Source organism: Dreissena polymorpha, chromosome 4 (assembly GCF_020536995.1).
Source record: "Dreissena polymorpha isolate Duluth1 chromosome 4, UMN_Dpol_1.0, whole genome shotgun sequence".
Classification (NCBI taxonomy): Eukaryota; Metazoa; Mollusca; class Bivalvia; order Myida; family Dreissenidae; genus Dreissena; species Dreissena polymorpha.
In genome coordinates, this window is record NC_068358.1 from 127816195 (window position 1) to 127832294 (window position 16100).

Here is a 16100-nt window from a genome sequence, read left to right on the forward strand (position 1 = left end):
AATCCCCCCTCCCAATTTTTTTTAAAGCTCATCTAATAAATGACCACCACACCCTCACACTATACCCCCACCCCAATTTTTTTTTATGTTATTTTTGAAATACCGTCCAAGAATCCCCCCCTTCCAAAACTTTTTTTTGCATTTTTTGGAAGATAATGAAATAAATGACCACACCCCCACACTATACACCCCTCTCCATTCCACCCCTTCCTCCTTTGTGATTAAAATTTAGATTGGTCCCTTCACCTTTAAAAAGAAAAACTGATGAGCGGTCTGCACCCGCAAGGCGGTGCTTTTGTTAATTATCATCATGACATGTTGTGTTAAGTCCCTTGAAGGTTTCATTTAAAAAATATGTTTGTGCCCATATATATTTATATAATGTTCATCTTCCAAATGTTTTCATCTGCACTTCACAATAACATGAGTGTGTTTCTTTTATTTTGAACATGTGCTTTAATCATGGTGAGTCGGAGAAGTTGCAAAGTAAATTATACAATTTTAGATTTGTTATAATTTTATTTGCTTTTACATCTTATGCAATTGTTACACACATATTTATATGTCAGTATTTAAATTGTTTTTTCACATTCAATCATGTGTGCAAGCTTGATCAATTATCAACGGTTTTATTGTTTATCATATATGGAAGACCTTGTTACAATCCTGGGTAACAATTGTTTAAATGCTGCTGTTGAAATAGTTTGATACTTGTGAGTTTGCAGAACTGGACTAAAAGTGGCACATCTTGAGATTTCTAAGCACGTTCAATCTTAAGACAAACCTTGTTGACCACAATTCCCCAACTCATTCATTTAGTTAAAAATAAAAGATATCTTGTACTCAAAACCAAAATGTGTGTATTTTCATTTTACATTAACTAGATCAGAAGGCCCATTGGTCAATTAAAGGAAAGATGCAAATCTGCAATAGTCTGCAAAGTTAGAAAAGAATATGTTTACTTGGTAGTTTTCAGGCATTTACATTTGTGGCTTAAAATCAGGACATTTCATCATTATGTATTCTATTCATGCTCTAAAGCTTTTTCAATACGCAATCTGTTTAATAAATGTATATGTTTTTTTATTTTAAAAATTTCAATAATTTCCAACGCTCTTGAAATCCTGATTCCTATTTACCATTTCCTGCTGTGGATCTCATTTGATTTTGGTCAAAACTTTTATTTTGTATAACAATATTAATTTTGTATATCTTTTATTTTTGTTCAATGTCATGATTCAAGTCTGAAATGTAGTTACACAGTTATCAGAAGTACTCTGAACATTATGGAATATAAAGTGCTGTGACATGTTAAATGGTATGTGTTTGTACAAACATAGGAATGCACACATTATCCCAATATGAAAATATATTAGTCACATACTGGGACAATTGGGTTTAATGCATGCACATAAAGTGTTGTCCCAGATAAGCCAAAGCAGTCCACACACGCTTATCAGGGCTTTGTGAGGAGTCTTACTTTAAAATTTTGAGTACTTAAACGGGACAAATCTTGTCACATTTTGATTTTAATATTTTTGATATTCTGCTAGTTCATGGTTTAGGACTATAATTTAACTTACAAATGTGTTTAGTTACGGAACTTGTTGATCACATTCATAAATGCTGGTTTTAAGAATGTATTGAAAACATGGTATCTTTGATTTAAATTGTTTGCTGGTATTTAAGCTGTACATAGTGTTTTTAATGATTCATACTTTCATCTGTTCCTGTTTTTGAAGTGATTTTATTTCGAGATTTTGACATTGTAGTTTGTATCCTCATCCTGCTTTTGGGAGTTTTTGAGAATCTGTATATTTAGGATGGCTACAAATATCAATAGGAAGTAACTTTATATTCAATTGCTTCCCAGAGTAGGCTGTGCCCTCTGCAATGGCATATCAGGCACAACACTTTTTGCTTACATCAGCTCTTTCCTTTAAACAACAAATTCCACAAAAGCAAAAAGTGTTGACTCTGATAAGCCTGTGCAGACTACACAGGCTAGTCTGGGACAACATTTAATTTGTTAAGCCCCATTTTCCCAGAATGCGACTAGTATACAAACTAACTATATACATGTCAACACTTTATTACATGGAAGATTTCTGCTAAAACATTAAATCTGCAAAAAGGAGCAATATTTACTTAAGTATACCAGGCACTGATATAACTATTAAGATTTGTGGCATCATGGAACATAGCACAGCTTTATGTTCTCTATCAGAACCAGATTACACGTTTGTCTATTGCCTAGTTTATTCATGCTTATAGCGTGTATTTAAATAGGACATGATTGGGAATTGTGTGCTTGATGAAAGCTTGGAATTGACAGTATGCCATTTATTTACGAAAAAGTGCAAACATCATGAAAACTTACAAGAAATGTACTTAATATGCTTATCAACAAAATACATGTATAACCTAAGAATCATGTATTCAAATGGCAAAATAATATTCAAAATAGATTATTTTTGAATATTTGTTGCTTTCTGAACTAGATAGAAATAACACATATTATTTTGAACTAGTTTACCCAGGTATATTTACATTATCGTGTGTACTTGTTCATTGAAGAATTCATTTTCTAACATTGTATATAGTGTTGTAAAGAAAATGTTATGCATTCTCTATTCCTGTATATTTTCAACTGTTGGCTGTAATGAATTGTAGAGTATTAAATACACTGAAAGCCTATTGGTTGTCTGTAGTTTGTTAAGCAATCTTCATGAACAACCAGTATGTTTTGATTAGGAAAGAGGCTTGTTGCATGAATTCTTATCAATTTTTACCATGTTGGTTACCAAGACAACATACAGTTTGACCCTCATTCTGGAAAAAACTGGGGTTTAATGCATGCGCATTAAGTGTCGTCCCAGATTAGACAGTTCAGTCCAAACAGGCTTATCAGGGATGAAACTTTCCACCTGGACTGCATTTATGGTACTGTAGATTCCACTTAATTAAATATCGGATAATCAAATAATTCGGTAAATTGAATAGCCAATTTTGTATTGCACACTATAATCCAGCAAAGAATGTCATAAATCTTCAAGGATACGCATCGTATTGACGATTTTGACAGACGCGCTCAATTGACTGCCTTTGTTTTCATTTCACACCATGCATGTATGCAACGTATGTCAAGCATCACGTGACTTACAGGTGTAGTATGCAAGCATGTACAATGCAAACACTGGAGTCTCCGGTGTGCAGTCAGGCGCAAACTGTCGAGTAACACATTTCAACAGTTTGTTGTCGCTTAGAAACAATTAATATGCTGAATGATTATAATGTACATGTGTCCATTTATAAACAAGAACAACAAAATATGTTTTAAATCGTTTGTACATGTTTCGCGTCAGTATACTCGTCAGTGCCAATTTACACAATGTAGTACCGGTATGTAATGTAACCGGTGAGTGACTATTACGAGTGGATTATTTTCAATGCACCATATAATGAATAACAAACGACTATCTGCGCTTTTCTATGCGTTTTTTTAACAAAACAAATTTATTTCGAAATATATTTAACAATATAGCTTTGAAATAGGTTAAAAACCCGAAAGTAATACCAACTTACCAGAAGAAAAGACATTATTTATTAAATGAAAATGCGCATGCTGTGACGTAGAAGAGTTTTTACAAACATCATCGGTAATTCGGATGAACAGTGATAACATTGGAAATAAACTGATTCCTTGTAACTGAATACTCCGGATAATTGAATATTCGGACGTGACAAATGGGCTATTCAATTAAGTGAAATCCACTGTACGAAGACAATGTCTTTACACCAAAGATCTCATAATAAAAGTGTCTGATTAATCTGTGCGACCATCATATGCTAATTGGGAATGACACTGGGCATGTGCACTTAGCCCTGTTTTCCTAGAGCGAGCCTGAAATATCCTCGATATTTAACATTCTGAATGTAATGAGGAGTGAATGCAATAATTGGGGAAGGTTATTTAGGGTTAATACAGTAATGTGGGAAGGCTATTAAGAGTTAATACAGTAATGGGGGGAAGGGTATTTAGGGTGAATACAATAATGGGAGAAAGGTATTTAGGGTGGATACATTAATGGGGGAAGGGTATTCAGGGCGAATAAAGTAATAGGGGAAGGGTATTTAGGGTGAATACATTAATGGGAGAAAGGTATTTAGGGTGAGTACACTAATGGGGGAAGGGTATTTAGGGTGAATACAGTTATGGGGGAAGGGTATTTTGGGTGAATACAGTAATGGGAGAAGGCTACTTAGGGTGAATACAGTAATGGGGTTATTTTCCTCCCCTGTGGTGTAACTTCAATCAACAGTCATTCACAAGCCAAATGAATTTGAAGCTTTTCTTCACTTCTCCAATGCCAATATTTGTTTCCAGTGGTATTTTAGTGTCCCATTCTGAAACATGCAGTTTTGAAGGTTGGTGTGGACAAGTTTTGTGATTAACAGACATCCATGGAAAAATGGCTCCCATATATTTGACCTTGAAGGATGACCTTGACCTTTCACTACTCAAAATGTGCAGCTCCATGAGAAACATATGCATGCCAAATATCAAGTTGCTATCTTCAATATTGCAAAAGTTATTGCAAATGTTAAAGTTGGCGCAAACCAACCAACCAACAGACAAACAGACAGGGCAAAAACAATTATGTCCCCCACTACTATAGTGGGGGACATAAAAAAAGCTCACTATGCATGTGCAACATTTGAAATTATGAGCACCATGATTATTCCATATGGCCATTGTCCCCAGAAGACTGGTTCAGTTCAAAAGTTCCTAGTGCACTTAGTACACTGCAGCTTGCCTTTATGTTGTACGTGAAAGACTAGTAGTATATTAGGCTTGAAACGGGGATCGAAGCTGCTACCTTTTACTTCTTGCACCAGTGTGCTTCCAATGGGTTCATTCAATAGGAAAACAGGGCTTTATGCATGTGCATACAGTGTTATCCAATATTAGCCTGTGAAGTTCGCACAGGCTAATCAGGGAATATAGATATTGCCTTTATATATATTTTTTTGTTTTTACAAAAATATCTTCTTTGCAAAAATTAAGTCTAATGAGAAATGTTGTCCCTGATGAGTCTGTGTGAACTGCACAGGCTTATCTGGGACAACATGTTGTGCAAAATGCATTAAGCCCTGTTTTCTTAGAGTGAGGCACTTGGATAGATACAAATATGTTAATGAAAACTCATAACTACCACTATTTTACCACAGACTTTATTTACCAGTTCAATACACGTTTTTAATGAAAAAAATAAGCACACTTTGATAAAAATATACTTATGAACAATTTACCAGCAACTATAATAACATGTGCATACAAACAGCTGAATGCCATAACAATATCGGACATGAAATGGATCAAATGAAAAGAGCCTCGGTAAGGCATTCTACACAGGCTAATCAAAGACAAAACCTTTTGCTTTTATAAAATTTTTCATTTAAAATTTGTTTCTTCTATTAAATGAAAATCCACTTTAAGCAGAAAGTGTTGTCCCTTATTAGCCTGTGGAAAGACACTTCACACAAGCCTTCAGTTCAGTTTTCTGAGAACACGGCTCAAACAGAGGTATTTACAGTGGTAAAGCGCAATGTACTAAACTGGAAATTTATGAATACATGATTATTGGCAAAAAAATGTGCCAAACTTGAAGCAGAAGAAATACCTAAATATTTCATTTTGCTTTTTAAAAAGAACTAACATCTGAAACAGTGTTGGAACCAGTAAACAATCTTGACAATAATTTGTAACAATTAAAACAGATATTTAATATTTTATGATAAGCTAAATACATGATATGGGTAACATTTGCAAATATGGAAAAAACACACAATCTTTTTCAAGATTTACCACAAATATGAGCATCATCCTGGAAAATCTGGTCTTAATGCAGGAGTGTACAGTGTCATCCCTGACTGCAGTCAGCAGGCTTAATGCAGGAGTGTACAGTGTCATCCCAGACTGCAGTCAGCAGGCTTAATGCAGGAGTGTACAGTGTCATTCCTGACTGAAGTCAGCAGGCTTAATGCAGGAATGTACAGTGTCATTCCTGACTGCAGTCAGTAGGCTTAATGCAGGAGTGTACAGTGTCATCCCTGACTGCAGTCAGCAGGCTTAATGCAGGAGTGTACAGTGTCATCCCTGACTGCAGTCAGCATGCAAGAGTGTACAGTGTCATCCCTGACTGCAGTCAGCAGGCTTAATGCAGGAGTGTACAGTGTCATCCCAGACTGCTGTCAGCAGGCTTAATGCAGGAGTGTACAGTGTCATCCCAGACTGCAGTCAGCAAACAGGCTAGTAAACAGCAACACTTTCAACTTCTATGGAATTTTTTATTTAAAGGATGTGTCTGTAAACAAAAATTCAATTTGGGTAGAAAGTGTTATCCCTGATTAAACTGTGCAGACTGCGCGGCCTTATTTGGGATTTAACTTTACACACATGACTTAAGCCCAGATTTCCCTGAGAGAGGCTCATTTAATTTCAGTTTGACATTTAGAATGGAACCTTATCAATTGCAAAACACATCTGTGCAACATGACAAGAAAAAGAAGATGGAGGATGTAAAATACTGAATAATAACAGAGTGTTAACTCATGTTGTCAAAGTGATATAACAGCTTAATAGAACCAAATGATAAAATGCTCATATGCATAAAACATGAATTTACAATAAAATGTTTGAATGATATTTAAAAATGCGGTCATACACATAAAATATTTTAATTTAAATACTTAAATAAGTTTAAGTTATGAAATATATCTAAGGCCATTTGATAAAAAAGCCACGCATTAATTTTTATAAAACAGGTGAGCACAAAACTATACATATGTGATGATACCATTCAGGCAATCGTTTACTAATACGTACAACACAATTGACCAATCTGTTTACATACTTTGAGTTTGACAAACATAAGACTAAATCTTGTAAAACCTGTCACATAATCTTGAGATCAAATATATTTACTTTCAACTGAAAAATAAAACCTTTCTAACTAAGATCATTAACAACACTGTTTGATTAACATACTAACATTAATGTAACTTTAGCGTTAACTTTTTTGTACAACTTTTTTAGAACCATTCGATTATGAAGATAGTGAAAGATATGGAAGAATCAACAAAGGTTAAGAAAACTGAAACCCTTTCAAAAACCTTTGGTTGATATTGATTAATAAACCACTGTTTTGCTATTCATGAGTAAAGTTCTATAGATGTACAGTTATATTCTTTTTCAATAAAAAATCATGTTTCTTTGTGCTCGCAACACTTGAGTTACGTCTGGGAAAACAGTGTGTATCGTATTTTTTGTTTAAAGAAAGTCTCTTCTAATTACAAATTCTGTCGTAGCAGAAAGTGTCATCCCTGTGCAAACTGCACAGGCTAATATGGGATGCGACTTAACGCACATGAATTAAGTCACTTTTTTCAAGAGGGTGGCTCAGAAAAAAATACAATTAACATAATGTAGCACATGACTGAGTCCGTTCAACGTTATATTCTGATCCCAAGATTTCAATATCAACAGGAATCCTTTTCTGGTCTCAATTTCCAGGACATGTGAGAAAGTATCACCATACAATTAAGAATCAGCATTTTTCTCAGTAACAATAGCACTATGAAAGATTTGTAAGAAGGCTGCCGTTTTAAAGACCTTAAGAAGTTTAAACAACAGGTAAAACATTGATGAAAAATATTAAAACAAGGCTTTTAATTGAGCCTTACTATAGGAAAACTTGGTGTTTTGGCACAGGCTAATCAGGGACGACGCTTGTCACCTAAACTAGATTTCCCCAAAGAAAAGACTACCTTTAAACGAAAAATTCCATTACAGTAGAATGTGTCCTCCCTAATGAGCCTGTGTGAACTGCACAGACTATTGTCTGTGACAACACTTTAAGCATATGCATTAAGACTCATTTTGATTCCAACTGCAAAGCTATCACAATGAATTGAGCGTCCATGCTTCCATGGCCAAGAGTAAGTGCAAGTGTTGTCCAAACAGAACTAGTAATAAAGTAAATAATTGTTCTTACTCTTACAATAAAAGTTTAACCAACATTTATGTTTGCTTTTACTTGCTTTGTATTGAGCAAATAACTAAATTTTAACCATGTATTAATGTATTTCAATCCACATCATAATATTCTATTTGTTGAAATTTATTAATTCACAAAAATAAAATAATTTCAGCTTCTATTCAGAAATAAGAGCTTGTCACAGTAGAGCCAAATCCCCGCAGAATGTGTTTGCTTGTATGACAACATTTGTTTTAGAGAGTAGAATAATATTTGTAAAAACAAATAAAGGGAGATAATTCATTATGCTCCGGACAAAAATTTACTTTGAAATTAAATAAAGGGATATAATTCAAACACTAAGGTAGATAGATTTATGGTTCTTAGTTACTGCACTTTTCCTACTTGCCATCTGTTTATATTTCAAGTTTCAAGTAAATCCCTTCAGAAGATTTAGAGTTAATGCTCCGGAAACAAAATTTACTTTAAAATTATATAAAAGGGGAGATAATTCAAAAACTAAGGTAGATAGAGTTGTGGTTCTTGGTCACTGCTCTTCTCCTAGTTGCCATCTGTTTATATTTCAAGTTTATAGTAAATCCCTTCAGAAGATTTAGAATAATGCTCCGGACAAAAATTTACTTTAAAGTTATATAAAAGGGGAGATAATTCAAAAACTAAGGTACATAGAGTTATGGTTCTTAGTTACTGCACTTTTCCTACTTGCCATCTGTTTATATTTCAAGTTTCAAGTAAATCCCTTCAGAAGATTTAGAGTTATGCTCCAGACAAAAATTTACTTTAAAGTTATATAAAAGGGGAGATAATTCAAAACCTAAGGTAGATAGTTATGGTTCTTGGTCACTGCACTTCTCCTAGTTGCCATCTGTTTATATTCTAAGTTTAAAGTAAATCCATGGAATAGATTTGGAGTTATGCTCCGGACAAAATTTACTTTAAAGTTATATAAAAGGGGAGATAATTCAAACACTAAGGTAGATAGAGTTATGGTTCTTATTCACTGCACTTTTCCTACTTGCCATCTGTTTATATTTCAAGTTTCAAGTAAATCCCTTCAGTAGATTTAGAGTTATGCTCCGGAAACAAAATTTACTTTAAAATCATATAAAAGGGGAGATAATTAAAAAACTAAGGTAGATATAGTTGTGGTTCTTGGTCACTACACTTCTCCTTGTTGCCATATGTTTATATTTCAAGTTTCAAGTAAATCCCTTTAGTATATTTAGAGTTATGCTCCGGACAAAAAATACTTTAAAGTTATATAAAAGGGGAGATAATTAAAAAACTAAGGTAGATAGAGTTATGGTTCTTGGTCACTGCACTTCTACTAGTTGCCATCTGTTTATATTCTAAGTTTAAAGTAAATCCATTGAATAGATTTGGAGTTATGCTCCGGACAAAGTTTCAGCCGGACGGACAGACAGACAGGACCAATTACTATATCCCTCTGAATTTTTTTTCGGCGGGGATAAAAAAAAGGGCAAACATTTTATGAATACTTAAAGTAAATGCAAAGTCTGAACCACTTACACTGAACACAAATGTAAGCTGATATAAAAATTCAATTCAGTTCCTAAATAAAGAAACAAGCCTGCAGCATTTCTGAGGGCATCCATCATAATGTGCTCAGTAAATAACTACTGTGACATCTATGTAGCCCCAACGAGGTTAAAACATTCAATAAGATCGTCGTTTACTACAAGAAAAATGAACCCCAATTACTCCTGTCTAATGCAGACATCATTTCACCCCACAACATGTTTAAGATGTCCTGTGCCTGCCAATGACTAGTTGGTCTATTACCAGTTAAAGACAGGTAAATTACAAAACATAGGCTGTTAAATAAAAAGGAAATCAAATACAATATAAAATGCCAGGGGCAGAGTAAATAACATTAGTGAAATAGTTGCAAAACACTTTTGTGCGAATTTTAACCAATATGTTTAAATCTATGCGTAAGGTTTGTATCTCTAAAGAAAGAAACATTTGGTAATTGAAGGTTTGTTACAACACAAATTAACAGTTTTTTCCAAAGTAACAAACCTGAACACCATCACAAACTGCTGTGATCTAGATATAAATGCAGTACAACACCACCCACCCATCCCCACCTGACTTATCGCCACAGCAACAAGAATTTGTGGACAATCACATGGCTAGCTGCCCTTGCGTCAACTCACAAACATAACAATGATCACATAAAACAATGATTACACAAGGCATTAAGTGGGGAAATGAAACCCTTTTTACAAAGACAAAATAAACAATTAAAAGCCATATCTGATGCGTCTTCAACTAGAATTTATCAATTGTCATTTACTTGCCAGTAAAGGGTCAGATACTAGTATAATAAACTTTCATGCCAGTAAATAAATGTAAATTTTTGTAAAGTAAAATTAGATTCAAGAATAATAAGCTGACATTCCTGTAACATAAATTTAGATTCAATAAATTCAAATTTATTACAGTATCATTGACTTAGATACGAGTAAAGTTAACTTGAATACCAATATAATCAACTAAGTACTAAATGTAGATTCTAAACGTAAGATTCCAATATAATAAACTTACAAACATAGTAAATTAAACATATTTTGATGTTCTTGTTCCTAGAAAAAGGTTTCTGCATTTTCTGGCAGTACTTAGGTCACTGAAAAAAAAGTTATACGCCTCACTGTTTTCCAGTTATGAATTTCAATTACCACATTTTTTATCAAATCAATTTATTGAACTGTACCTTAAAGCAAAAGCTCCTGGAGCTTAACATATAATTAAAATAATAAATACCCGGGTATATCATTGACAACTCTAAAACAAAGCTTATAAAAATATGAAAATTTAATTAAAATAAAATAGCAATTACAACTTTTCTTTCAATGTCCTTCTTTCACAGGTTAAATACAATTAAATGTGCATCAATTACATAACCTTTTAAGCATGAAACCATCTTCCAAGCATATTTTTTTCAAGAAGCACCAACAGTGATGACAAAATGAAACAAAAATACACATTTTAAAATACGCTTTAAAACAACAGTCGAAACAAGTTCTCCTTAACTAAAAACTCAACAAGAACACTTAACTGTTATTATTTATAAGTTAAATACAAAACAACATAAACAAGTAAAACAACATCAACAATATGAAAAACTGTAGCAAATTCTGTGTCTCACTTAGAACAAACAGTCATAGTAAGATAAACAAGAAACAAATGAAACTTGGAATATATTAAGAACGAATGTTTATAATAATAAAAATAATATGACTACAATTCTTGTCCCTCATAAAGGGAATCAACCCAAACTTCACCATTCATAATTCTCTCTCCTAATCGCTCTATTTCTTCTTTAAAAAAAGAAAGCCAACAAAAGCACATTTCGCTGCAAATCACACTTTTCCACTATACCACACTATGGACCACAGCAGCTATTAAAAACACAAACTGAAACACCCCATAGATAGACGCCTGGGACAGTAGAGCCCTAATTCTCCCACCCAGAGCCCTAATTCTCCTACCCAGAGCCCTAATTCTCCTACCCAGGAAGCACACTATGTTTATGTTGTCCATTCCTCCATTCTCGCCCGCTTCATCATGGGTCCCCCATCATAGTCCTGCATGACCACCCCTCCACCACCATTCATCCCGCCATGCTGCTGCTGCTGCTGCTGATGATGATGATGTGGGTGCTGTTGCTGCGGGAGGTGTCCCACAGGCCCAGGCACCCCGTGCTGCATGTGGGTCACTGTGGGTGACGAACAGTTATTGTGGCTCGCGTTTAGATGTGGAGACATGTGTCCGGGCGAGTATTGGCCCTGGTTCTGCGAAGGAGGTCGCAGACCCATGGGGTTAGAGGGCGTGTTAGAGTCTCTCGTGGGTGAGACGGGCTCACTCTTTATGCTCAACCTACTGTTCATAGTGTTAATTAGTAATGGAGAGACATGGTTGGAACCCGGACTACCAATGTTTGGCACTGACCTGTAATATAAACAAAAGCAAACGCATTAATCGATATATTGGCCACATATGGCAATCTTTCAACAAGGTCAATGTCTATGAATTTTATTACATTTGCGTGGAAGGACAATTTCCTCTCACAATCAGACGCAATATGGCAAAGCAATGAAAATCCTGGGTCAAGGCTTGAGATAAGCTTACTGTGTGGGTGCATAAGGTAACAGCTTGCTATACGGAAATGTAGATGAACCATTTTGCATAGCTATCAACAGACATTGGGATTGGTGTCCCCAGTCATGCGAGCATTAGACCACTTTTATTTCAAGGCAGTTCACACGAGCATGTAATAAACATGGCTTTGGAGGATTATCAGGATTGCCTGTTGGTGCTCTGAATGGATTGTTCATGTTCTTGGAGATCGGTATAAATAAGACACGACAACAACATTATGATTTTCATAAGTGCTATTTACGTGATAACCAAACAGTAACTTGTCTTAACAAAAGGTTATTATAAATTTGAAATATTGTTTTATCCAAAAAATCATGCAAAAAATATGAATCGCAGTAAATTATATAATGTTTACTTCAACAGTGAACTTAAACGCTAAAGTCTTCAATAATGATTAATGTGTTGCGCTGATTTTCAGCAGTGATAAAATGAATTCACCAAGATGTATGTACAATTCCATAAATTAACCCTTTCAGCACTGGAACCAAATTCTGAAGGCCTTTGCAAACAGTTTGGATCCAGATGAGACGCCACAGAACATGGCCTCTCATCAGGATCTAAACTGTTTGCTATTCTGATAGTATTATTTGAAAAAAAAATCTAAGAAAATGCTTATTTTAGAAATTCAGCAGACGACATATTAGCAGACTACAAATTTCCCAGCATGCAAAGGGTTAACCATGTCTTTTCATTAAAGGGACTTGTTCACAGATTGGGGCATTGCTTGATGTGTGTCATTAAATACCTTAAGTGGCTATTTCATAACATTGTAACTGAAGAGCTCCACTTTAACCCTTTCAGAGCGGGAACCGAATTTTAAAGGCCTTTGCAAACAGTTTGGATCCAGATGAGACGCCACAGAATGTGGCGTCTCATCAGGATCCAAACTGTTTGCTATTCTGATAGTATTCTTAGAAAAAAATCGAAGAAAATGCTAATTTTAGAAATTCAGCAGACGACATTTTTGCAGACGACAAATTTCCCAGCATGCAAAGGGTTAAGTACAATAATAAAATTTAAGAAAGAAAAAAAGGCCCCATCCCTACAGTTCTTCCTTAAAAGCTTTGTGAATGTGCGCCCAGGTTGGCCGATGAAAATAAAATGACACATGTATAAGGCAGGAGAGCCCTTTCTCACCCTGGTACTTGATGCATGTTGTGGGTGCCGGGCGGTATGCCACTGGTGAGAGAGCCAGAGCTCCAATGGTGGGTGTTGGGCTGTGGGCTGTAACTCTGCTGAAGACCCCCACCGCCCATACCTCCATCCCCCGGGCCCATGAAGTCATCTGAAACATGGCAAAGGTGAAATGATGATAAATACTGAGAAAATGGGGCTTAATGTATATGTGAAGGCTTTAAAGGGACAACACTTTCAGCTTTTTATGGAATTTTTCTTTTAATGGAAGTCTCTTCCAAACAAAACTCCAGTCTAGGCTGAAAGTGTTGTCACTTATTAGCCTGGGCAGAATGCACAGGCTAGTCAGGGATGACAATTACTGCTTTTATGGATTTTCTTCTGTAAAGGAGACCTCTTTGAAATGAAAATCCAGTGAAGGCAGAAAGTCTTGTCCCTGATAAGCCTGTGGGGACTGCACAGGCTAATCTGGGATGACACTTTACAGACATGCATTAAGCCCTGTTTTTCCAGAGCAAGGCTCATTCATGGAAGACTGATACAGTTGTTTCTGCTAAATATCTTTTTTTTTCTTCAGATTTTACGTTTCTTGCATCTATTTGATCTTTCTACAGCCTGCTGGTCATTTTTAACGTTTTCAATACATTAAGTTTGGAAACTTTGCCACAGAAATGTATCTAGGGTAAATAAAATATTTTGTTTCACCTTTATATTTCCTTTATGGTTATGGCAGTTTATTTTCAGGGCCTTAAATTATACTAGAGATCGATGACAGAAATTGAAAAATGCAATTTTAGCCATTGAAGTCTTATTTCTTACATTATTGTTTGTAAGCAAGAATTATAACATGTCTGTCAATGCAAATCTGAAAATCAGAGCAAGAATAATATAAAAATTCCCAGTGAAGGGCTTGAATTGCCGGCTTGATCTACATTTGATCACTGATATGAGATATAATTTAATAAAAAAAGTCCATTTACAAGATCTCAGTTGTCAGGACACACTGATTAAACATGGTGTTTCAATTACAAAGCAAACACAAATTGTAACTCAATGCAGGTATTGTGCATACTATGCAGCCACCCTCTAGGAAAACAAGCCTTAATGCATGTGTATCCCAAAGTAGCCTGTGCAGTTTGCATATGCACAGCACATGCATTAAGCCCTGTTTTTCCAGAGCATATCTCAATTACATTACTCATATATGGCTTAATCATACTACTTTTTAAACTAAAATTCACATTGATAATGTGTGAAGCATATGTAGGCTACATACTACTGTGATATGCAGGAAGGGGTGAGTGATAGCCTGTCCCCTGGGTAATACTCGGCGTTGAGATCGACACTGCTGGCATGCCTGGAGAGTGCTGCTGCATCTGTAACCATGGCAATTACATATTATATTAGCCTTGTCATAGGAAATCTAGGCTAAATACATGTGCATAAAGTCTCATCCAACATTAGCCTGTGCACTCCACACAGGCTTATCAGGTATGACACTTTCCGCATTTATAGATTTTTTCCTACAAAGAAAGTCTCTTCTTAACATAAATCCAACTTTGGAGGAAAGTGTCGTCCCTGATTAGCCTGCGCAGACCACACTCTACCAACATGCGTTACAGCAAGATTTTTCCAGAACGAGGCGCATATAATTATAGAAATTATGCTGGGCAACATACACACTTCATTTTGTTTATAGTAAATATGTGTGTACATTGTGGATTGAGCCCGAAACAACAGTCTCTGTTACACATACTCTTAATGTTACACTATTACCTGGAAAAATGTAACAAAGGAAACACTGTTGTATTGAAACTGTCAACAGATGGATTCACTGTTTTTAATCATATACAAACGAGTTTTGTAACTTAGCGCCACTATCAAAAATGTATACAATGATTTTATCTTTTGTCTTTTTTAAATCAATTTATATGACTATAAATTACATGTTAATTAATTCATATGACTATATATTTCATCTGGTTGTTTTAATTTATGTAATTTTGTGTCAATTTATTGCAAGGGTATATTTTTAAGTTTGCAATGCCAAACCACCACCTCATAAGGTAATGCTTGTCTAAAAAAATTCACATGTATTTTGCTCTATATTTTTCTCATCATAATGACCAAAATTTCAGTACATGCAATAAGAGCAGCAAATTATTGCTTGTCTCAAATTGTTTACATTGTTTCACTCCCTTCAATACATTGACATCAACCACCCTGAACACCATAAAATCAAAAAGTCACTCCTTAATTTGTTTCTTCTGCAAGACTTTGTTGGCATTTTCAACAATATTCCAGTCTAAATTATCCCATTCAGTCACTTAACTATTCCCAATCTTTCTGAGTAAACTAGGACTCAGTTCTAAGACTACTTGCTCCAGTAACAGAACACTGCCCTTCTTCAATCAGAGGTATGGAAGGAATGGAGGTAGAAATAATTTCATGACCGTCACTACAAAAGTTGCTGGGCTTTGATTCCTGTAGTTACCAAACATATCCTAGGCTTAGAACTAAAAATAAAGAATATTATTGAAAATGAAATATCCAATAATTGTTTTAATTTTGAGTTTGACTTTGTCTTAAACATCTCTTATAACATCATAATTCATTGAGAGTATTTTGTTAATAACATAAGAACCAGCAGTAACCCGTATGCATGCTACTCTGAAGCAGATTGTTTGCTTCTTAATGTATTGTGTTTAAAATCTAATTGGT

At 34.9% G+C, this 16100-nt stretch overlaps 1 protein-coding gene across 9 annotated transcripts in view; it reads right to left on the minus strand.

Annotated features, from left to right (window-relative positions):
- Positions 1-5219: 5219 nt before the first annotated feature.
- Positions 5220-16100, minus strand: part of LOC127876360 (myocyte-specific enhancer factor 2C-like) — a 147828-nt gene continuing 136947 nt past the window's right edge. For all 9 annotated transcript variants that reach the window (XM_052421532.1, XM_052421534.1, XM_052421533.1 and 6 more), the window contains 3 exons: positions 14656-14755; positions 13383-13530; positions 5220-12035 (listed from right to left, as the gene is read on the minus strand). In XM_052421532.1, coding sequence (XP_052277492.1) covers positions 11615-12035; positions 13383-13530; positions 14656-14755 — 669 coding nt within the window. In that variant the 3' untranslated portion in view covers positions 5220-11614. The remainder of the gene's footprint in view (positions 12036-13382; positions 13531-14655; positions 14756-16100) is intronic.